Genomic DNA, 25,124 nt, shown 5'->3' with positions numbered 1-25,124 from the left:
TAAAAGTATTCGAAGTGTGATTCACTTGACAGTAGCCATGCTTGGGAGTACACAAGTGTGTCGATGTATGTGTGTGTGTGCGTGCGTGCGTGTGTGTGTGTGTGTGCATTCTCTTTGCAGTGGTTGTTTACCAAAGTAGGCTTCATATCAATAGCAAAGGTGCGTATGTGCGAAAGTGTCTCGGTGTAACAGACTTTTTCGTTGTGTGCACTCTGGTCGTCAGTAAGGCAATAACACTACTATATTTAGATTTGTGAGTTAGTTAGGTGAGTAAGTTAAGCTGCACGTAAATCTCATATATTTATGTTAAAGGATGAGCATAATGTCTTTTTGTGGACCGTTGTGCGGCTAAAACCGGCGTGCAGTTTGTGTTTTATTTTGAAGGTAAAAACCGGAAGCGCTCTATGTTACACCGCGCTCCTTCACCGGTAAGGTTTGGGCAGGAGGAGCGGAGCCCTCCCTGCGGGCCTGCCTCTCCGCTTTCCCCTGATTGAGAGCGAGGAGGACGGGGTCCACACGGGAGCCGCCGGGATTTTGTTTCCTCTTCCAGCTATCGAGCCGTCGCGCATTTGGTTTTAATAAAAACTGTGTACGTTTTCTCTGTGGAGGGGAGCGGAGGGGCATGAGCAGCAGGGGAAATCTGCCGTGACTTTTCCGGAGGAGAAAGTGGCTCCCGGTGCCAACAGGGCAGACAGTTGCTGCCGCCGCTAGCGGATCATCCCTGGAGCTGCAGAGAAAAGCTAGCTTAACGTTACTTCCTCTGTATGCTGCCTCTAAAATAACATCACAGCGCCAAGGTAAGGATGCTAACACATCTCCTCATGCTACACCCAGCATAAAAAGTTTCTTATTGTGAAGCAATTTCCTGTAGATGTGAATGTTGTATTTGCAATACTCAATACAAAGTTTATAAGGAAGGTTGTTATTGTACTTTATGGCTTTTTAGATCATTTGTAGTATCATTTTATTGTCCCCACATGATTGGCAGTTGCCTCTGGAACTGAATAACTTGTATGAGGTATCACTATCATAACTGTATAGCATTTAAGTTTTAAGGTGCTACCTTAAATTAATGTTATCTTTTAATATTTCAAAGTAAGTAGTAATGTGTAGGTTAAGGGATGTAGTTGTGGCTTATACTGTTTTAAAAAGTGGTAGTAATGATGGTGGTAGGATGTGTGTGTGTGTGTGTGTGTGTGTGTGTGTGTGTGTGTCCTGTATTCTCTCTGTATTGCACTACACAGTTAATATTAGCCACTCTGCTCTGGATATTGTGAATGACAACATGCCACCCGCCGATCCATCTTTTCTGGATCATGTGCAACAGGCTGTCACGGTGCCCCTCCTCATTTCATGGGGATGGTCATATGAGAGGGCTTCGACAAGTAATCTCACATGATCTATTTAAGTTGCTCAGGGATCACTTCACACGAGATGCTGACAGCCCGGAGGGAAAACGGTAGAAGTTCAAAGTGCTGAAAAGTCAGTGAGGTCCCAGAGAGGCAGAGAGAAGTACATCCTGAAGGCTAGCAAACAGGAAACGGAGGTATGAAGATGGTGAGTAGGGCTTAAAGCTGAGGACTGGATGCACATCAGAGAAGAAGAGAAGAAGATGCTGCTTATTATTGCCCGTGCGGCGCACGATTGGCGGGCATCCATTGATTGGATCAGGCAGAGCTGTCCATTTCATCTGAATGAGAGCAGGAGGACGAAGGCCTTTTAGATACAGCTGACCGCGCTGGCTCCGCCGTGTAGTTTAATCAAGGAAATGGAGGCAGGAAGGGAGGCAAGGGTGGAGGATAAGAGGGGGCGTAGGAAGGAGATATGGAACGTGAAGGGGGTGGAGAGAGGACAGTAAGGAAGGGAGGGGGAGGAAGGCTAATTGAGGAGGAGCGTAAATGTAGGACATTGGGGGAGTTGAGAGGCGGTAGCGGAGCCAGTAGCCACCGTTGAATGGATGTGACCTCAGGCCCCCCTGGGAACAGCTGCAGCGGCAGGGGCCCGGCTCCCACCTGATTTACGAGGCCACTTAGTGCACACACAGGGCCACACCCGGGTCTTTCTACTGGACATGTGACGTTTGTCATGTGTGTCTTTGTTTCTTTGTCGATGACTGACGCACACCTTATGTGCGTACTTGTCCCCTGAAGACGGAAGTGATGAATATGCACTTTGTGATTTTCTGTGTGTGTGTGTGTGTGTGTGTGTGTGTGTGTGTGTGTGTGTGTGTGTGTGTGTGTGTGTGTGTGTGTTCCTATGGGACAAAAGTGATGAATGTGTACGATTGACCTCCGCGACGCATGCTTTGTGCCGGAGGGGGAGATCTCAGGCTCAGAGGCGTAAAGTGGTATAAATAATCGCCTGTTACGCCTATTTACCTCCACCAGACTCGCACACACACACACATACATACACGCGTGTGCACACAAGTTTGAAAGCAGGTCTTCAGCTGATGATCCCAGAAGAGCAGTTATCTGTGATTTGTTCGGCAGTGAATCACATGCCTGTCCAACGAGCCCAAACCTCTGCAGTCTTTCCTGCATTTTGAAGCTTCCTCAACCCATATGGTCAGTGCTGGTGCGCTTAGATAAAAACAGCCAATTTAAGACTCTCAGCTATTTTCTGCTTAACACAGTACTGTGCTTCGCTGCCTTTGTGCTGTCCCATTCTTCTGAAAATCATCTTTGGAACAGATTTGTCTATTTTTGCGTCTAGATTGTGGGGTGGGCCTGCCTCTTGGTTTTGGTTTGTGACCTCCGGAGCCACTTCGAGCCAAAATGTTTGCCTTTGCCCTTCTGTAGCCACTCTCCCTCTCCACACTGGGCTCAAATACACTTCTGGGCCTTTTTTGTGTCGGGAGGGGGGCTCCTGCTTCTAAAAACAGCCTCCGAAACACCGGTGAGGAATGGCGTGGTTAAAGCTGACCTCTGCTTGCCAAGGTCTGCTGGGAAAATGAGGCTAAGCATGTTACGTCGGTAGTAAATAGTAGCAGACTTTTGCAGGCTGCGAGCTCTCTGTTTATTATTGTGACAGTGTGAAGGTTTAACTGCAAGGGCCTGCGAGTTGGAAAAGAAATGTTTATGTGCCTTTCATTCACAGAATGACTCAGTCGAGGATCTAAAAGTTTGTGTTTGGAAATGTGGCTTTATTCACTTACATGACCGTTGGCTTGTCTTTCACCAACACTCACAGTAACGTCCCTGTAATCAAAGAAATGCTCATTATACTGGGATGGAAAACTGGGGCTGAGTATCAGACCTCAGTGCTTTGTTGGTACCAGTCAGGCACTGAGGATTGACGGCTGTTTTTTTTATATATATTTTGAGACATTTTTGTCTTCATTAGAGAAGAGACAGTTGAGAGGTGACAGGAAATGAATGGAGAGGGATGGGAGACAACATGTAAGCATGGTAAGTCAGTATAGTTAGCAGGTTTATGAGCTTTTAGTGTGCATTTTATACAGTCTAGAAGTCTTTGTCTTAGATTTAGCAGACTGAGAAGGTCCGTAAAATGCCAGAAAATAGTGAAAATGTTCATTACAGTTTCCCAAGGTGGTGTCTTCAGATGTCTTATTATGTCTGACCAACAGTCCAAAACCTGAAGATTGTTGGTATGCTCTCATATAAGACAAAGAAAACCAGCAAATCCTAGTATGCAAAGAATATATCTTTGCATACTAGGATGAACACATAGGACCAATACAATGGCAACACTGTTCTCTGTTTTAGTGACTGTGGGCTGTTAGACGCTGACATCTCAGGGGTGTTAAGTGAGTCACCAGCAGTCGGCCAGTTCACAGACAGAAACACACTGTAGTGCTGTGGCCTCATAGATGGGCTCTTCTTTCAAGCCCCTCGTCTGGAGTTCCTATAGCTGCAGATGTGCATATCTGATATCGCTTCATCATAGGAGATGATTGTTCTGAGTGAACCAGGCCAATGTTTAATTAAACGGAAGCGACGTAATTCCCGCCACATAAAACAGTAACGTTGACCATCTAAAAGCATAAACTCTTGATACATAAACCAACAATGCGCACGTCTTTAGCTTGGTAGACATCTAACAGTTAAAAGAACCGACTGTTGCCATCAAAGTTAGTGAAGAGCACTCCCTCACATCAGCTGCTGCTTTAAAATGGAAATGAACTGATATGCAGCAGTGTTTGAGGAACTTTATAGAGTGTAAGTGCCTTACATTGAGGCAGACTAATGAGGCAAATCACTAGCTGCGTGTCAGGGAAAATGATACCACACTCAAACGAAATGTAAGAACAACTTGATGTTTAATTCACTGCTTTATATTCAGCAGCAGCTGTGCCGTTCAGGGACGTCAAGCTTGAAAGTCGTGCAGCAGGAAGGTTCTCTAAAGGACAAGCCTTTTACTCAGACTCTGATTAAGCATGAGAGCGGAGCTCGAACGCAGCTTCAGAACATGATGTTCAGTCAGTGGCCCCTAAGAACGCCTAGAGAATTAAACATGACAGATACCCCTCTGCTGTTCCCAAGAGAAATTCATGTAACTGCGGAGAGCTTACTGTTTTAACTTCGCTGTTTTCACTCTCCCATGGTAGCGGAAATGGAGGCCTTCTAGTTCAAGTGTCAAGTCTGGGGCCCTAATGAAAGACATCTGAGTGTCATTAATGTGCCAGTTTTCCAGCATTATGGCCTCGGCAGAAAGACGGCGGAGGTGTCCACAGCTGGCCTACTGCTGGCTTAAAATTGGATTAAGACCAAGCTCTGACGCATCTGTCTGTGTAGTGAAAAAACAGCACAGCCCAGGACTTAATGCAGCGGCTTCCTCACAGTCTTTGTGACTCGTTCGATTCTGTTGGACAGCTCGTTACCCGCAGTTTGCTCACTGTGCTGCTGTTCTCATGTAGCTGGTTTTACTGGACTGCAGCGCCACCATGAAACTCACATTTATGGGTCTGAGTGAAATGTCTCAACAAAGGTTGTAGCAGTCTGCCGGTTTCATGGTTTAACATCTTATGAACATTTACAGTTGTCATACCAGGTACATTTTCTACCGTATCAGTACTATTAAACTGTTATATGTAATACTGCATATTTCAGACTCAGTTATCGTACCGAGAAAGTCTCATACCGTTGCAACCCTAGTCTGGTCAGCTGTTGGATTGCCATGAAATGTGGTACAGATGTTCACTTCCTCCTCATAACAAACTTAACAATTGTTTGATCCCTTAAATTTTCATCTAGCGCCATCATCAGGTGAAATACTTCAACTGATGGCCACATACCTGCAAAACTACAAATGACATTCCGCTGAGCCTCAGCTGGACTTTGAGCGTGCTGCTAATTAGCAAATTCTAAGGTAAACATCAAAACCTGCTAAGCATCAGCATGTTAGCATTGTCCTAGTGCGCATGTTAGAGTCAGCATTCGGCTCAAATCACCACCTAGGTACAGAGCTGCTGGCATGGCTGCAGACTGTTTGAGTGTGTTTGGACGGAAATCTGAGCAATTTGTTTTTATTTACCTCCAAACGGCCGATGTACCGACCCGTCGCTAGCTAGCATGGGACGCACTTTTACTGTTGGACGCTTCTTGTCTATCAGTTTAAAGCTGTCGCCCGGGCAATTTTGTGTTTGATCGATCGCGTCTGTGCTCTGACTTTGAACGAAATCTCACCGCTCGTCTTGTTTGCGTGAGTTTAAACGCCAACCTCGACTTGTCTTCTTTTTGGCAGATGTCTCCCAGTAGCGGCGGCTCCTCTAGCAGACTGACTTGGACCATTAGCTCTGGAGAAATGGTCCTTGTCTCGATCCTCCCAGACTGTTGAATAACTGCCTCACTTCTGTAAATATTTGTCTGAGACTGCAGACTGCTGTCAGGTGTCTAAATTATTCCTCTGACTGTGTCAGCCGCGCAGGTGCTGCGCTGATTTCTGTACCTCGTCCCGGAGAACTAATCCGCATGACAGCCGGTTATTAATTTCCAGTGAGGTCCTTTGGCTGCGCTGCTAGCATTGTCTGAAGCAGCTTCCAGGCTTGTTTATCTTTTCCCAGAGCTTAGATTTCACTGATGGCCTGGTTTAGGTTTGAGAATCAGACACGCTTGATTCACAAAGACAATACGCTGCCGTTTTGGCAGCTCACAGCATTTTCAACTCTCTGTAACAAGGCAGACCGGTCCTTTCTCTCTGTCTCTATTTTCTCTTTGTCTTTCTTTCTCTTCCTTTCTCAATTGAATGCCAAATATGTCATCTTTGTGGCTTCAAGAGGGAGCCGCGGCTGGTTTCCAGGCACCATGATACAGGCTTCCTGTGTGATCCAGTTGAGCTTCCTGTGTTTCAGCAAAGGAAGGGCCGACTCAGCAAAGACGGGGAGTTTGGGGAGGCTTATTGTACAGCAGATCCCAGCTCCGCAGGCTGAGCCCTGGGCTCACACAGTCACAGCCAGGCAACCCCACAAGATCCCCTTAAACTAGCCAACATTTTGGCTTTTTGGTGAGAATCGAATGCTCCACCCTTCTCTAGATCCGCTGTCAGTTGATCACCGTAAACGGTTAAACAGATGGCTTCCTGAAAATGTCAAGTTTTACAGATGTTTGAGCAAAGCTTGTCTCCTGTCAAGTTTCTGTCCTTTACTCCAAAACAGCAACAGTACGTACGCTGGCATTTCACCTTTTCTATCAACACAGGGATAGTTGGAGGTTTTCAGATATGTCTGTGGGGTTGAAGCAGATTTGTTTTTGTGTCTCGTGTGATTTAGTCCACCTTTTGGAGTGATTGCAGAGGCCAGGTGGGGAGGACAAGTCAGAAATAACTTGTTAGCAGTGCGCAGCTATTTTCAACACAGAGATGGAGCCATGAATAGTGATATGGACTTGGCTGTCCTCCAGAGGTTGTGGTTTTGCCTCAATTGTTCCTAGTGGGCTGCTGTGGGAGGACATGTTGTGATGAGACGTGAATCCTATTCAATTTGAATATATTTTAGCTGGCGAAAGGAAACCAGAACTGCGTAAGTGTTATTGATTTTCTGACGGGGAAAAGTTAGGAAGTCCTTCCAAGGCAGCATCCCCCCAGAAGCGTATCTTTAGCCTCCGTCAGATGCATGGGGAATGTTGGCAGGCTTCAGGCCAACATATGTGGCGAAGTGTTTTGTGAGCAGAATTTTCAAGACCAGCAACAAGCTGTCATAGCTGCCCTTCGACCTAGACTGTAGCTACCACCTCCATTATTCTGTTACTCTTACAGAGTGTAATTATGGGTCTCTGAACCATTTTGGAAGCTGCTTTAAAATACCTGACAAACACGTTTTACATTGCTTGTCCTACATGTACTGCCAAGACTGTTAGTGACCACTTTGATGAGTTAAAAATTCAGCAACCTTTTTTAAAACAATGACATTTCACCATGTTAAACATTAGACTCTTGCTAATTCAGCACGCTCGGGGGGTTTACCGCAACAGCCTTAGACTAAATTTCCGGTTTATTTCAACCTGGAGCATTTCCCACAATTGTGGCTTTTGTGGCTCCATGGCTTGTGCTAACTTGCACTTGCCACCTCTGTTTTAGAGATTCAGGGAAACAAGGAAAACAACGTGTATTTTGGAAGGCTGCACCAACTTTTTAAACAGACATGTTTTTTACGTGAATTATTTTACTGCTTGTCTCTAAGTAACAGTAAACACAGAGAAGTCTCATGGTGGTTAATGTTGGCAAATTTTGCATTGCTGAATTCACTTTGTTGCCTTTATGACTCCTCTACTTGTGCTTCTGTTAATATCACGCATGTCACCAATAAACTTTTTCATGAATAAACGGAAATTCAGCCTGCTATTATCCTCTAATTGTCACTTTTGGACACTCGTGGCTGCTGGTCAGCAGATGTTACATCATCCCACTCAATGCAGCGCCTCACTCAGTATGTGACTTTGAAGCTACCTGGAGGATATTACATTGCACGTCTTACCTTGTTTTTCTGGTGCCCAAAATCATTGAACGCTTTCTCAAAATGTGAATGCAGGAGTGGAAGCTGATGCCTTTAATACATATCTGTGTATTTTTCTTTGAGGGTAAAATAAAGGATAGCAGACTGGATCAGGCGTGATGGAAACGTGGCATTGCTTCTCGTCACTCACACGTTCCTCTCCAACTCTAGCTGTTTAATGCAGTTCTTTTCACTTTTCTTTCTATCTGACAAAACTTCTTCTACTGAGGAATAGCTTGAAAACCGGAATGCTTCATGTAATGTGGAAACTATGATGACATTTTTCTCCTCGTTTGTGCTCTCATTCCTTTCTTTTGCTCCTTTTTCTTCCGTGGAAAGATCTCATTGGACTGGCTGGCCATATCAGTGTCCTAGAAGCAGAGAAGCAGCAAAAGATTAAAGATGTTAACATCTACCTCATTAGTTTTATTTATCGCACAGAGGCTCTTCTGGCAAAGAGGGGACGATGAGTGGGAACACTTTAAGGATCAGACCTTCTGTCATGGTCTCAGAGGGTAGCCTGATTCATTGCTTTTGTCTGCTATGAGAGGGTCCTCCGGATGGTGGTGGGAGGTGGTAGTGGGGGTGGACAGAGACACAGACGGACACTGTTTGGTATTCTCCTTCAGTTCTGTCCGGCGGCTTGTACGTCTCACAGCTCAGACATGTTCCCCACTCGGCGCTGCTTGAAGGGTATGCAGAGTCAAGGGGCCACTGGTTTGGCTTGGCTCACAGTGGAGGGAGTGAACTGAGCAATTGTGTGGGTGGTATGACGGAGGAGGGAGGCAGGGAGCAGGAGAGAGGAGGGAAACAAAGGGACAGAGAGAGAGGAGGGATGGGAGTATAGGATGCCAAAGATACAGTACTGACAACAGTGGAGTGACTGGATGCATCTTGGAATGTTTTAATTTAATATTTAACTACACTCAAGATTCACAAAGTCTGTGAAGACACTCTAGTCGTGCAGTCCTGGTCATTTTCACGCACTTGTTTTTCACGAACTGAACTCATAGATGTTCTGTTGATTTTAAAAAGGCCTGAACAACCAGACAAATACTGTACAAGTGGAGGAGGGCAGATTAGGAAAGACTGAAGGGCCAACTCAGCAGAGGCGAGCAAAGTCTGCAACTTCCTTTTTCTTTGCACTTGAAGGAGCCCCTTTCCCCTCCGAGTTGCACACCACCCTTTCCTGTTTTTCCTTCTTTTCCATTTCTTATGTTCACGGCCGGAGAAGAACAGCCGTTCTGAGTGAGTGAAGCCCAGGCCTTCTCCTAAAGAGCACTGTGACTTCTTCACTGCCGCAGTGTATCCCTCACTCTGTCGAGCTGTTTCCCTCCCCGACTCTGCTGGTCATTATTCATGGCAGTGCTTGCTGAAGTAAGTACTTCTAAGCACTTGCAAATGCGGCTCAGTTTAAAGGAAAGTAAATCCACTCATTCGCAGCTAAGGTTTGTGTGGCTTAATTAAGATGGGTTTTCTACACCAGAGGTTTTCACACAGGGGTTCAGGACCCTGAAGGAGGTTCCTGGGGAACCCAAGTACAATAAGGAGTTGTATAAGTTAATTATACTGTAGGGTGAAGTGATTTTTGTGGTTGCACAATGTGTGAAATGTGTGCATAGTAAAAATCAGCTTACTGCAATGTGCACAAAAAGGTGTCATTCAGTCGAAAAGTAGCAAAGATGAAGTTGTTGCTGATGCTGTTGGTCCCATAAACTGTAATGCGAACAGTTACACTATATGTGCACCTGCCACGGTTTATGGTCTGTCTTGTCTGCTGATGACAGGTGGTTAGCTGTCTCTGACTTGTAGTGAATTTAATAGTCACATCGACAAGAGGGACGGACTCTTGGTTCTTTGTTTGTGTGGGTCACGAGAGGTGATTCTGTTTTACTCTCTCTGCAGGTCGCTAACGCTAGCTAGCAGGCTGTCTGCACGCATCATGGTTGATGTGAAGAAACCTAAATAGCAGGAGCAGATGAATTAGTATGCAGCTTTTCTTTAAAACTGATTATTAAAGTGGATGTCTGTGCTGTACTAAGCTGAAGCATCTAGGACTGACAGGCTAGCTGTGCGGGATGAGCTGTATTTTTTGGAACATGCGTAACTATGACAGCTTTGCAGGCAGTGCAGGTCTTTTTAATTCTTACTTAATATGTTCCAATCATAATTTAGTGTCACATTTTGCAGGAAAAAATATATATTAGTACAGAGTAGATCATGAACTCAATTATTAGATTAACTAGTTAATTATAGGCCTGCAGTTAATGATTGTTTTCATTATTAATTAATCTGCTGATTTTCTTTTTGAGTAATTGATTCATCTGCTAAATTGACAGTCTATTTTTCTCATTTCATTTAAGATACAGAATTTAAAAATTCTCACATTTATGGGTACAAGCTAACGTTTGGCATTTTTGCTTGATAAATGAGTAACGCAGTAATGGGACAACAGCAATTTTGATTCAGTTGATTAATTGAATATTTTGACTAATCACTTAATTATTAAATGAATTATTAAATGAATTGTTTGAGCATGAGTTAAATACTGAATTAATAGCTACAAACTGAGGAAAGGGGATTGTGGGAATCATGGTGTTACAAATACAGCATCTCTTCGTCATGGGGCCTCATAGCTCACATTTCTCCGAGGTGCAGTAACAGTGTTCCAGGTTACTATCCTGGTCAGTCCCTCAGGAATGCCTGAGAAGCTCGGTCCGTTTTAGTCACGCACCGAGGTGTCTGCCATGCATCACCTTCTCCTGCCAACTGATAGAGCTTTGGAAAGCCCATAAAACACCGAGACACTATTAGTCACAGCTCAGGTGTGTGTGACATGTGGACGGGCGTTGAGGAGTAAAATGTGCATGCATGCTGGTGTCTGACTGAGGCAGGAAGGAAGAGCGTGGGAGCTACTTAAACTACTCTAGTGTAAGAGAATAACCAGTGCTGCTCTGTCTTGCTATAGTCAGGAAGCCGTCTGGAATGTATTATGTTTATGCTTTCCCACAGAGAAATACATCTGAGCATCGTGATTGTTATGCAGTCATCTCTTAATAGTCCTCATCCTTCCCTTCTGCACATGAGCAACTTTGATTCATGTCTGTGTCATGACCAAAGTATTCATACCGTTCGTGAAAGTGTACTTTTCTGTCCCCATAAATCCAACTGACTGTATTTATGGTGATGTCACTCACTGAAACAAGATTGCGTTTTCTTGGCATTGTCTTGCTTGTTCGAAACACTGTGCAATTGAGGGTTGTTGTGCTTCCAAACGAAGCATGTATGAAAAACTCAGGACATGGTCAATCCAACTGTACATAAAGTCGGAAATTGTATGAAGTGTAGTCAGCAGTTATTTTTAGGTCCAATTGTTTCAGTGGTCTTTTATATGGCATTGGATTTCAAGCTCTTGTTGTGCTTGTTTCACTGTCCATCAAACTATTGTGGATTGCTGCATTGGCTCATTTGATTCAATTCTCAAATTGCATTTCAGTCATCAGGAGTATGTTCACTGCTTTTTTTTTAACATGATTAAGTCTCTATAGCAACAGTAGCAGCTTTGTGAGGACAATACCTAAGCACATCTTAGCTTAGCATGTTAGCCGTATAACATTTGCACATTAGCACTAAACACAAAGCACAGCTGAGACTTGTGTCTAGTTTTTAGTTGTAGGTATGAGGTTAAATGAACCAAAGCATCTGGCTAAATGATTATTTTGACCTGACCTGGCGCAAGAGTGAAACGTGACAAGGGCAGTTAGTTTTTACAATTCATCCTGAGGAGACATCAATATGTATACCAAATCTCAAGGAAATTCATTCAGGATGTCTGTGAAAATCTCATCCGTCTGACTGACAGATCGTCATTCCCAGCCCTGGAGCCATGCTGCCAGCGTGGCTAGAAACCCCCTCGGCTGCAGCTTCTCATTGGGCTCCAGCATAGTCCAGTGGTGTAAAACCAGAATAAATACTCCAGGATAGTCAGCCCTGTCTCTGCTTATCTACTGATAAAAAGCATGTTGCAAACTGCAAAGTTTTATCTGATTTTCTTCTAGTGGGCATATCTGCACATCCGCTTCCTGTATAGATATAGCAAAAACATCAGTTGTACCTTTTTTCTGCCTTTTTACTTTTAAACTGCTGCACACAAAGAATGTATTTGTTATAGTGCCATGTTAACCAAAACCACCTTGAAATGCTGACAAGCTGTTTGTAGGACTTCAGAACTGAGACTTAGTGTTGTAGTTGAAGGCTTTACATCCTTCTCATAGGCCTTTCTTGGTCTGCTCCCTGTCCTCTACTAAATTTTACTGCAGCTTTTTACTGAGCATTCCTCTGTGCAGCTGCTAAGCTTCATGCAATTGAAGACAACACTGTTATTTTTCTAACTTGACACCTCGCTGGCGTTTTATAGACATAGTAGTTTGCATTTGAATGATTCCTTGGTGCTGAAGCTGAAACTCCTGCATGAGTGAAAAGAAAACATCTGAGTGTGTGGTTTTGTTGGAAGAATGTGAACCTAATTTTCAGTTCAGTCCTTCAGTTTAAGCTTGGTTTTTACTGAAACCAGTTGTTCCTTGTACATGCACGTGCCGTGCATCGCAAACTCTCTCTGTTTCATATACATCAAAGTCTGCCAGGATGTTTTATTTTAGGTCCTCACATAGACATTTTGTGCTGCAGTTATTCTCATTAAAGTCTATTAGCTTCAGTTTGGTGTTGGTGTAACAGCGGCAGAGCCAGGTTAAATGTGGTATTCGTCTGACATGGAAACACACACGCTAACACACACACACACTCCACCACCCATCTACAGCAGGGCAGTTTGAAACCAGCTGATCTAATCTGGGGGGCTGTAGACAGGCCGTCTGCCCCTCTGTGTCTATATAAACGGACACACACACACACACACACACACAAGCACTCAGGAATGCATCACTCAACACTGCGCACATTGAACGTCAGAGCTTCTTTTACCACAGTGTAAGGGAATGCAGGCTTTTAATGTACCCTCTATGAATAGCCAGCAACAGTCGCTGGTCTGACTAAAATGAACAAAAAGTTTTGTGGTTTTATCACTGTCTGTCTAGCTCTAATTTGAACCTCATGCTTTAATATCCAGTACGGTAGACAGTAGCTATTGTGGAGATTCCCACAGAAATGACTCCCATGAGTCTGTGATTCACGGTCAAGCCAGATATTGGTTTTACAGTACATTCCACATGCTAATGAGATTCGGCACACGCTGATCCCTCGCTGGCCGCCGCACCTGAACACGGCATCAGGCCATTGATTCGGTGTCTCTCTGTGGGAGCTTTCCCAGCTGTCGCTTGTTAGAACCGCCAATAAGAGGTGGTGAGAATCCCAAAAGTGTCAGTACCGGCTAAATCCTTTGAGGCAGCAGCAGTGATGTGGAATTTATGATAATAAGGGGGTCACTGAAACTCCCTTGCGCTTTTCTTACAGTACAGAGTTTAAATATAACCTCAGCACTGTTGTCATGATTGTTTATTGTCAATAAAGCTAGAACCTCAAACTCAAGGAAGTCTTCTTGGGCGTTTTTAGCCATGCTAGAAGCATCGCTTTTGGGATTGCATTTCACTTGATTGATCTCTGGAAGACTAAATATCCCTGCAAATGTTATTCAGTTTTGGACATTCATGGTCCTCAGAGGGTGTATCCTACTGACTTTTGTGATCTCCGAACTTTCCCAACAGCACTGTCATGAGCTAGAGAGGTTTTGTTCTAGCGACACCAGCAGGACAGCGTTTTCTGCGTATCTAGCAAAATATCCTATTCTGTGGCGCCACTGTGATTTTAACACCTTAAATTAAGATGGTCAACATGGTAAACATTATGCCTGCTAAACACCAGCATGATAGCATTGATATTCTGAGCTTTTGATCACAGTAGGTACAGTCACTGCTAGCGTGGCTGGAAAGTGTTCACAAATCAGCCGTTAATGCAGAGAAAGGTCCTTCAGATCCCTTATCCTTAGCGACTCACAAGCTTTGCATTTAAGAGTAGGACAAGATGCATCAATATGGCTGAACAAAGAGCCTGCACACAGACAAGGAATCAATATATACGACAAGAGAGGGGTTGACTCTCGGGAGCTGATGCTATTTACAGTAAAAGGGATTGTGGGGAAAAAGGAGGCAGCAGTCCAAGCCAGGGTCAAACCAGTGTGGTTGTCTGTGTATGTCTGTACGTGAATGTGTGTATACGTGTTTGTGTGCGTGAAGCCAGTCTGAATTGAATTACCATCCTGTTACCCTTTGACCGACTGAGCACAGCCAAGCCCCTGCCGCTGGATAATTTATTATCTCCAGTTATAACCGAGCCATTTACAGATTCAATCTGAGACTGACTCTCGTTCTTCAGGTCTCTTTTGTCCAGGAAATTATGATTTCAAGCATTCAGGCCACCAAGCTGTTACTGTTAACAAAGAGACAGTCAAAAAAAGCATTTTGCTTTTCAAAACAACAAGAACACTTTGCTGAGACCACCACAGGTTAAAAGATTTTTTTCTTGTGTGTTTTCAGATGGACCTCAAGCTGCTCTTCATATCTACATTGTTAGGAGTCGTTTGTTACAGTAGTGCTCAGAAAGGTAAGATTTCTCAGTCACATCTCATTTTATTAAACAAGATTGGATTATATGCTGTATTACTGTAACATCATTATTCTGTCAAATGATGTCATCTCGTTGATGTCAGCCTGCAAAGTACACGTACACTTCATAATGATGACTACCTCCCTGGAGAGAGAGGACGGCTGCTTTATCTTAATGATGTCATCTACCTTAGCATCATGGAGCGTAGAGGATAATGGAAAAGATGGAATATTCCGTCTCTGTCTCCAATTACCATCGAGCCACACAGTGTTCCACATGAACTGATGTGTAAACACGGGGGGCTTAACGGGCTGCTTACTTTGCAGGGACTGTGCTGCACCCCTGCTCCCTCTGACTCTGCCTCCTCTTCTCTCTTTGTTTTCCATCCAGAGGGGAACGAGTGCATCAATGCCAACGCCAAATACTGCGGGGAGTGCATCCAGGCCGGAGCCAAATGTGGCTGGTGTAAAGACCCAGTATGTGAATCGAAGCTGTCAGCTATAATCACTGCTGAGAAATGCAGTTTGATGCCTTTATGATGCCATTAGTCATATAGCAACAGTAAGCATGTAGTTGAGGCTTGTGCCAAATGTCGGGCGACTTCTAATGATTGTTTCTGATCATTTCTGACAGTAATGGATTAATTATTTGGCCTTTGAAATGTCAAACAATAATTAAAAAAACAGCCAGCACTATTTCCCAGAGCCCAAAGTGATGTCTCTGAGTTCCAAAATTGAAAAAGATGTTTAATGCACAACAATAGAGCAGAAAAGGAGAAAACACTCAACAGGAACTGAAACAATTAGTTGATTAATTGATCAGATTCAAGAAATTAGCGACTATTTTCATAATCTGTTAATAGTTTAAGTCTGTTTTCAAACATTCGATATTTGCAGCTGCTCAAATGTGAAAATTTGCTGCTTTTCTTTTATTTATATTTTTGTAAACTGAATATCTTTGGGTTTTGGACAGTATTGGACAAAAGAAACAATTTAAAGACATCACTCTGTGCTCTGGGAAGTTACGAGGGGCATTTTCAACTCTTTTCTGATGTTTCAATCCATTAATCAAGAAAATAAAGAGTAGCCAATGGATAATGAAAATAATCATCAGTGGTTGTCCTGATCCTCATATTTGAGAAGCTAGAAGTAGTATTGCTCAATAAATGGCTAAAGCGATTAATTGACTAGAGTAATATGAACTAAACATGGCAGGTCCAGTCTGACCTGTCTGAACTTGAAGAGGTACTGCAGCAGTTGTATTATACATTCACAAAGTTATAGGACTTTCAAGGGGCATGCTAAAAAAGCTATGCTGGGGACTTTTTGTCTTTTTTTCCCCCAGCATAGCTAAAAACTCCACAACCAGCGGATCCTACATTTTCCATAATGCAGCTCAATAGTATCTTTTGTTCGACCCTCTCTGCCTGGTTAACGCCCACGTCTTGCCCACAATGGCCCCAGTTTGTAACGTAGGCTTTATGTTTTAAATTTGTGGTCTCTAAGCAAAGGCAAGTCTGAGAAAGTCCCCCTACTCCAGAAGACATGCAACAGTTTTCAGAGTGATGCACCGTATGACAAATATACTGATCTTCTCTTGTGAAGTTGATGGATTGTCCTTTAATTCACCCTGTGCTTCCGCTCGTAGAACTTCCTGAAACAGGGTGAGACTGTGTCGACCCGCTGCGACGAGCTGCAGTCTCTGATAAAAAGAGGCTGTGATGATACAATGATCGAAAACCCCCACGGGGAGCAGAACACCATCAGGAACAAAACGGTGACAAATCGCAGAAAGGGAGCAGAGAAACTGAAGCCAGAGGACATCACTCAGATCCAGCCCCAGAAACTCAGCCTCACCCTCCGATCTGGTGAGTTACATGCTACTGAAGCTTTCTCTCCAGCTATTCTTACCTTCCTTTGGATGTGATCACATATTTACCACTGTGACACCTGAGAGTTTCTTAATTTTGTTAACTTCATGTAGGTGAGCCCCAGTCTTTTGACTTGAAGTTCAAACGAGCAGAAGATTATCCCATCGACCTGTACTACTTGATGGACCTGTCCTACTCCATGAAGGACGATCTGGAGAACGTGAAGAACCTGGGAACCAGTCTGATGCTGGAGATGTCAAAGATCACCTCTGACTTCAGGATAGGTGAGGATTTAGTTTGTCCCCCTCATCAACACCAGTTGCAGCAGCAGCATTGCCTTGACAGCTCACAGACTTAAGGTTAAACTCGTTTCCACAATTGGCGTCAAAGTTGGTTCTCCTTCGAGACTGTAGTCAGTCAGATCTGAACACACAGGCACACATTTTTAGAATCAGCTTAGAAATCGTAGAAAAAATGCTCCTTTTGACCCCAGATTTTGCATGAGAATCATCAGGTTTTTAAGTTTTCCTCAGTGTCAAAGTGATTCAGTGAGTGTTGTCTGTACATCAGTGGGTACATTGCAAACAGTAGCTGCTAATAGCTAACGCTGGATACTCTCTATGGCACCAATTTGCCAAAATCTAAGCAATATAAGGGCCTACAGTCACCACAGCTGACTCCATGGCAACAATATACTTTTATACCCCCAAAGCCCCCAAATTATGGGACGTGCTATTCTAAAACAAAGAATAATGATAATGTATTAGCAAGACGTGATTTTTTCATGTTGCATTATTGATATATGTGTTGCCATCACGAAGGCTCAGAGTGTCCTATCTGCATGGTCCATAGATGTTTGTGTTGGAAACCTGTGTACAAAGAGACAGATGCAGTTGTCTCGATGTTGTCTCTGTGTGTGTGTGTGTGTGTGTGTGTGTGTGTGTGTGTGTGTGTGTGTGTGTGTGTGTGTGTGTATGACACAGTATTCAGGTGTCCTGTTGTGCACATTAAATGCCACCCAAGTTTGAATGACCTTCTTCTGACCTGCACAAACAAACTGAAGAAGTAAACAGTTGAGAGGTCGTTGACCTCCTCTGAATTCAGTTGGTGTTGACTTACCCTTTGAGTGGAGCACCCAGTCTCAAACCATCATCTTGTTAAGCTTCTACCCAAATCACTTTATGCTTAACTTGTTTACAATTCAATTCTGAATCCAACTGTCCTCCAAAGGTTTTGGTTCCTTCGTGGAAAAGACAGTGATGCCATACATCAGTACCACCCCGGCCAAGCTGCTGAACCCATGCACCGGCGACCAGAACTGCACCAGCCCGTTCAGCTACAAGAACGTCCTGAAGCTGACCAGCGACGGCAAGAAGTTCAACACCCTGGTGGGCCAGCAGCACATCTCTGGAAACCTGGACTCTCCTGAGGGCGGCTTTGATGCCATCATGCAAGTGGCTGTGTGTGGGGTAAGCGAAAGGGGAAAAAAAAAGAAAAAGAGAAAATTCCTGCTACCCTTCAGTGATCCTGTGGGAAATAATCACGCTCAGGTTCTCCATTCAAGCTAATTTTCCCACAATTACAGCACTTGCTTGGAGGGATACAGCTCCAATAAATGCGTTTATGTGCTGATGTGCGAAAAGGTATTTTATGAGTCCTTGGTGTTTACAAGGAGATTTTTGGATGCAGTGATAATGAACAGTGAACGTGTCATATTCTGCTCAAATTCCCCCGTAGCCTTTATAGAGAGGATAAATCGCTGCCAGCAGACAGTTTGCACTGAGTGTTTCTTCCTCCACTCTCAGGAGCAGATTGGTTGGAGGAATGTGACTCGTCTGCTGGTGTTCTCCACCGATGCCGGCTTCCACTTCGCTGGCGATGGCAAGCTGGGCGGCATCGTTCTGCCCAACGATGGAAAATGCCACCTGGAGAACAATGTGTATACCATGAGCCACTACTATGTAAGTAGCTGAGTGTTGTTTAGTCTGTTTGGAAACGTTTCTGCATGTGGGAAAGGCCCTGGAATGTGGCGGAAATTTGGACGTACACCTCTGCTAGTGTTGACTTCATGTTGCGTATCTGACCTTTCTGTTTTACAGGACTACCCCTCCATTGCTCACCTGGTTCAGAAGCTGAGCGACAACAACATTCAGACCATCTTCGCAGTCACAGAGGAGTTCCAGCCTGTTTACCAGGTGAGTTCCCCTCTTCTCTCTTTCTGACACACCTTGACTTCACTCTTATCTTTTAAATCATACTCTTCATCATTCCTGTGTGCATGTGCGTGTTTGGAAGATGCCCAGTGTGTAAAAATATCCACCTGGGCTGATACATGTGCTGCGAGTTATATTAGCATCCCCTTGAAGCTCTGATTATTTCCCTCTGCCATGCTGTTGCTTTTCAGGCCGATTCAACCCAGTTCCATCTGAGTTTGATAAAAGTTCATTACGTAGCCTCACAGTAGCTTCAGTATGCTTGAAAGCAACAGCAGTTTCACAGTTTGAACGTTGAAATCAAGGTTGTGTCCATCTTACCCTGGAATTAAATCGTTCCATTCTATTGTTGATCCCGTGTTAACAGAACTTAAAGCTTTATTCTAAACCTTTCCTCGCTTCTCAGGAGCTGAAAAACCTCATACCAAAGTCTGCAGTGGGCACTCTGTCTGCCAACTCGAGCAACGTAATCAACCTTATTATAGACGCTTACAACGTAAGTACACTGTTGAGATTGCTCTTTGATGAAAACTTTGATGAAGTTATCATTTTCTAACATGAACCACATTAAAGCATTCGACCCTCTGACTGAGCTCGGACCGTCGGAGCTCAGCCTTTGTGTATCGTTTGCTGTCAAAACAAAGCTACCAGACGACATTCCAGTGCAGGAAATAGCAACATTCATGCTGTTATCTCTTGGTTTTTGGCAGTCTCTCTCGTCCGAGGTTATTCTGGAGAACAGCAAGCTTCCAGAGGGAGTGACTATAGCTTACACCTCCCGCTGCAAGAACGGAGTGGTTAGTGAGGGCGAAAACGGACGGAAGTGCTCCAACATCTCCATCGGAGATGAGGTGAGGATTAGAAATGACCTTTTTTTGTTGTATTTCACCGGTAGATGATTAAACCTGTCAGTTATCAAAACACATACCACCATTCAGGGCAATAAAAGACTGCTTATGTCAAAATCAATGGATATCATTAAAATTGATTTAACATCATTATTTATGACGCACAGGGGATCTAAAAAAATCAAGTTCTCCGAAAAATGATAGGTGTCTGCGACCTCTGTCAGGCCTAAATTAGCAGACTGTCACCAAGTCAGATACTGAAAGTCTAATTGTTGATCTCACTGTAAGCCCTCAGTCGTTATGGTTTGTTTTCTTCTCATTTATTGATTGACCTTCACAGCTAATTTGTTTTGAGATTTTCACAGACGTGCGACAAACTCAGTATTTCGCTCTCTGAGTCAGGCTCTCTTTATGCCTTCACCCGTAGGTCACTTTTAGCATTAGTGTGACATCTAAGGGTTGTCCAAAACAAGGCAAGCCCGAGACCATCAAGATAAAGCCCCTGGGATTCACGGAGGAGGTGGAGATCACCCTCAACTTCATCTGTGAGTGTGAATGCCACAAGGAAGGCATCAAGAACAGTGAATTCTGCCATTTTGGTAATGGGACCTTCGAGTGTGGAGCCTGCAAGTAAGTCTGTCAACACTTACACAATCCTCTGACACAGGAAAATATCCAAAACCTGCAAGTCCCATATTCACTCTTACTCAGATTTCTGTTTTAGTGTCAAGCAATGCTTCAGAATCACAACTTTCCCCTTTGTCTCAGGTGTAATGAAGGACGTGTGGGCAGGCAGTGCGAATGCAGCAGCAACGACGTAGCCACAGAGGACATGGACCGCACCTGCCGTAAAGACAACGGTACGGACATCTGCAGCAACAACGGAGACTGTGTGTGCGGCACATGTGAGTGCAAGAAGAGAGACAACCCTGAGGAGAGGTACAGCGGCCAGTACTGCGAGTGTGACAACTTCAACTGCGACCGCTCGGGAAACAAACTGTGTGGAGGTGAATATGACGGACAGTAAAATGAATTTCACATGTCAGCACATAGGCTGGTAGAGACTGTTTAATGCACCTAGGATGATGTTAGAAAGAGAAAAGGCCCATGAAAGCTTTCATTCTCATACAACTTTTTTTTTTGTCCTCAGGGCATGGACGCTGTGAGTGCAGAGTGTGTATCTGTGACCCCATGTGGACCGGAAGCGCCTGTGATTGCTCTCTGGACAACAGCACGTGCATGGCCAGCAACAAGCAGATCTGTAACGGCAGGGGATCGTGTGAATGCGGCACCTGCAAGTGCACTGACCCCAAATTCCAGGGTCCCACCTGTGAGACCTGCCCAACCTGTCCAGGAGTCTGTACTGAACACAAGTAAGTCTGAAATGAAGACATGTCAATGTGCAAATGCTTTTAATTTGTCGTCTATTACATATTTTGATGTACACTTTAGCATGTACCTTCAACAAGTTATGGGTCCTCCTCTACTTCAAGGCCATGAAGTGATACCTTTGTTGAGCAGCTGCACTATAAGGAATAGAGGAGGGTATCCAGAGGTTCATTTTGGCTCATGTTAGCCTTCAGCAGTTTGCATTAGCCCAATCTAGTTGGTATCTTCCAAAGTTAAGGTGTAGGTTATCAGTATTCCCTTGTAGGTTTGTTGCATGGACACACTATCAGTAACAAACCTACGCATGACTGCCAGGTCAAAAATACCCACTTGATTTGGAAAACAAAGGCTCATATTTACTTTGGCTGAACATAGGAATGTGTTTTTGCACGAAACAAAGACTGTGGAATATGTCCTCTATCTCTTATGATACGGTGCAGTCTTTCTACAAAGGTGCTTCACGGTCATTATGGAGAGGAGGGATGATTACAGCAAGCCATGACTTTAGTGTTTAGTTCAGTGTCGCAGATAGACCTGAAAAAAAAAATCTTTAACAAACACACCTTGTTCCCTCCAGAGAGTGCGTCCAGTGCCGGGCGTTTGGCACCGGAGAGAAGAAGGACACATGCAAGAGAGATTGCAGCTACTTCAACCTGATTAAAGTGAAGGACAGGGACAAGCTGCCCCAGCCCAACGACGCCACTTACCCTGTGATGCACTGCAAGGAGAGGGACGCCAACGACTGCTGGTTCTACTACACCTACGCTGTCAACAACAACACAGAGAAGGAAGTCCATGTGGTGGACACGCTGGGTAAGCGGAAAGCTGGGCTAACATGGACCAGGGTGTGGAAGGTTTCTGTTACAGAGCAAGCTAATTACAGGGGATGTGGTGGTTGGGTTGCAAAAATAGGTCATTTGTTTTATTCGCATACAGCCATGTGATGGTATGTTTTTCACATGGTCTTGTTATTTTTGCACTGTTATTTTAAGCGGCCTGAACACTCTGCTGCACCCTGCCTTGTTTCAGACTGCCCCGCCGGTCCTGACATCATCCCCATTGTGGCGGGCGTGGTCGCCGGCATCGTCCTGATTGGCTTGGCCCTGCTGCTCATCTGGAAGCTGCTGATGATCATCCACGACAGAAGAGAATTCGCCAAGTTTGAGAAGGAGAAGATGAACGCCAAATGGGATACGGTGAGTGTTTTGAGCTCTGGCTCTGTGAAAGACGAGCAGGATAAATATTTTTGATTTTTGGAAGACGTTCGGTTGAGTAATTTAAATGTGGAAAACAGGTGTTGTTTGGCTGCTCTGCAAAGCCAGACTCCGTCAGGGAATTGACTCGCGAAGATCGTTCGTTGTTCTTAGCTGCAGATGGGATTTGCAGACTTACTGATATTATTACGAAGTGTCTTGTTCACATTCTGTTCACTCTCACAGCTGCAGAAACAGATTGAATGTGTTGCTTTTGAGTGCCGCTCAAAATATAGAGGAAAAATGTTGGGGCCCGAGTGGACTTTTTTGGAAATGTTATGCACTCTGAGCAAAGCTGGACTTTTTCCAGGGAGTGGCCACAGCTCCTCCCCCCGCTGCTTCCTCCCCTCTGTGGCATCATCAGCCAACATCAATATGACAGAAGACTGGAGTTCAGCAGCTTCATGTGCAGTAATATACCTCCACCTAGTGGTGGAATTGTGTCATATCAACAGTGTATCTGCGTTTGATGATGCAGATGTTCCTGTTCAGCGCTGTGCCCACTCTGGATTTCTCTCTTAGGGTCTTTGTTATTACCATGGGCAGGGCGACCTACGGCTCAAGATCCCTTTAATTTTGAGAAATGAGAGACTTGTAGCAAAGCTCTGAGTAACCTGAGTGTCCTGACAAGATAACAGGGCAAAGCAACCACAAGACATTTCGAAGATACTGCATGAACTCCTTCTTATGGTATCAATTTAGGGAATACATCCTGATTCATTATGATGCGAAGTAAAATCAGATTAATTTTGATGGTAATGTGAAGGACAAATAAACACAGCATCTCTCTGTCACCAAATACATTCCAAAATACATCTGTTATTAAGTTAGGCTGTCGTTTATGACGGTTAGGCTGTTGATTTCAAGATGTGTGGCTTTTAAGTAGCTAGCTTAATAGTTTTAGACCAAAGCGCCAACTGCTGCTTTAAATAGCTGAACCATCAGCCCTTATCCTTCTCTCTTATCATCTATTTCTCTCATTTCATTGCTGTCAGTGAACTTTATTCATACTTTCCTTCTTTTATGCAGCTTTTTTTATTCTTTTTTTTCTGTGTTGTTTTGTTTTTTCCTGCTGAACTCTATTCTGTCCTCATTCTCTACCTGTAGCAAGAAAACCCCATATACAAGAGTCCTATCAATCAGTTCCAGAACCCAAACTATGGACGTAAAGCTGCTGTCCTTTAAGTTTGTATTTCTTTTTCTTTCTGCTTCATTTTCCTGCATGGGCTGATAATGTGTGTCTTGATTTCACTCAGTTGCTACTTTTTTCTCTATTACTCCCGACTTTTAAAACTATCAAGTGAACTTACAGACAAGTGGAACCCCAAAGAGCAATGTTTCATTCATAGTTAGTAAAAAGGAGTGCATGAGTGTGCTGTGACAATCACTACAGCTGAAAAACTGGTTCTGGGTTTGAGGATATTAAGTGTCTCCAGGGCACAAATACCAAAACCTTGTCTGGTAAGTATGTATTTGGTATGTTGCCACAAAAGCATGGTTGTGTGCACAGTGTGATCTAAATAAATGACAGGGCCGTTAAATGGTGATGAACGGTAACCCATTTTTTTCTGTGTGATTTGGCAAATGTGTCACAATATCAAACAAAAATCTTGCATATTATTTGACTGAGAAATAACAACATAATTGTAACTTTCATTTTTGCTTTCCAGGGTGAAAATCCCATCTACAAAAGTGCTGTCACGACTGTGGTCAATCCCAAATATGAAGGAAAATGATGGCATCGTAGTTTTCAGTGAACTCTGCTATCAAGTACCCGACAGCTGCAGTATTTGCCGGGGGTTTGGGGTCTGAGTGGAACTTGTGTTGGAATTTATGTCATTTCTTCTTGTCGCTTTACCATTATAATGTACCATACGGCCACTGCATCTGTATTTTACTAACAACTATGATTTATATGCATTTATTGTATTTTAGATGTACAGTCTACAGTCTGTGTATATACTTTTAAGTTGCATATTTGCAGAAATGGTGACATGAAGGTGCTTTTTTCCTGCCACAGGACTGGTATGGGCGGAGGATTTAGCTTTTTTAATAACGGATAAACAATATATGTACAAGAATTTGTCAGCTTCTGTCTCTTTCTCGGACACTTGTCTGTCTTTCACTGCGTCTTCTCGTCTCTCTGTGCACTGACTTCCTGTGTGTTTCTGAGTGTTTCAGACAGGACCTGAGTTTAATATGTAAATTGTCAGCCATAGAAGCACATTATGTCGATGTGTGTGTATATATAGAAAACAACTCTAGTAGGAAGTACTGAGTCATGTTGAGTATTCAACTAAGATTGGACAGTTATGTTGAATCACAGTGGATAATGCAGTGGTTGTAAATGTAGTTTTTAACTGCAGCTTTGAAACATTCAATGTTTGAGATTTTATTGCACTCGTATTGAGTACTAAAGGAGGAAATACACAAGACAAAGAATAATATCAACTATCATTCTTTGAATTGTTGATATGCTATCACAAAGGGACTGTATACCACTTCTTGAAATTATGAAATTGTGGCAATGTTGAACAATCGAAGGATTTCTATAGTTATGATACAAGTTGCAATTAACTAATGGAATATTGTTGTTTTTGCTAACTGCAGTAATTTTATTACTCATTCTCAGGTCCTCTCCTGTGTTTATCAAGTACGCCAAAAATATGTTTTCTGTTGTTCAGTGATGTGAACTCATTTGTTTGAGTCAAGTTTGTTAGTTACATTTTTTTTAGATTGTAAGACTGAAACAGAAGTATTTGTTCAGACATTGTATGAATCACCTCTGAAATGCTTTCGCACCCAAATGCCTCTGAAGTACCACACACAAGCCTTTACAGTATTGTTTCAAAGTGCCTTTTATTTCAATATCACGTTCTCTCCCAATGCTGTTCATGAGTTATTTATTAAATAAAGTCCAAAAACTGTCTGTCTTTCTGTGTCGCTAACTATTAGATGACCAATTTAAGCATTTTTTAAATT

General features: G+C 43.5%; 1 protein-coding gene across 1 annotated transcript; it reads left to right on the top strand.

Moving 5' to 3' along the window:
- Positions 1-475: 475 nt before the first annotated feature.
- Positions 476-25,071, top strand: itgb1a (integrin, beta 1a). Its single transcript, XM_041960939.1, has 16 exons — positions 476-797; positions 14,500-14,566; positions 14,960-15,045; positions 16,217-16,436; positions 16,553-16,723; positions 17,670-17,908; positions 18,245-18,400; positions 18,539-18,634; positions 19,059-19,148; positions 19,363-19,503; positions 19,928-20,130; positions 20,269-20,507; positions 20,651-20,873; positions 21,467-21,702; positions 21,919-22,085; positions 23,813-25,071. Exons 2-16 carry the CDS (start codon positions 14,500-14,502, stop codon positions 23,876-23,878), a joined length of 2,400 nt encoding a protein of 799 aa, XP_041816873.1. The 5' UTR covers positions 476-797; the 3' UTR covers positions 23,879-25,071.
- The last annotated feature ends 53 nt before the right edge of the window (positions 25,072-25,124 follow it).

Source organism: Chelmon rostratus, chromosome 20, assembly GCF_017976325.1.
Source record: "Chelmon rostratus isolate fCheRos1 chromosome 20, fCheRos1.pri, whole genome shotgun sequence".
Taxonomy (NCBI): Eukaryota; Metazoa; Chordata; class Actinopteri; order Chaetodontiformes; family Chaetodontidae; genus Chelmon; species Chelmon rostratus.
The sequence above is the reverse complement of the archived record's forward strand: the minus strand, read 5'-3'. Positions and strand labels throughout refer to the sequence as shown.

Excerpts from the sequence above, each read along its gene's own strand:
- itgb1a (XM_041960939.1), top strand. The coding sequence starts at position 14,500 with ATGGACCTCAAGCTGCTCTTCATATCTACATTGTTAGGAGTCGTTTGT. Across the intron at positions 17,909-18,244 it reads TGCAAGTGGCTGTGTGTGGG|GAGCAGATTGGTTGGAGGAA; the intron begins GTAAGCGAAAGG and ends CTCCACTCTCAG. Across the intron at positions 20,508-20,650 it reads GGGAAACAAACTGTGTGGAG|GGCATGGACGCTGTGAGTGC; the intron begins GTGAATATGACG and ends TTTTGTCCTCAG.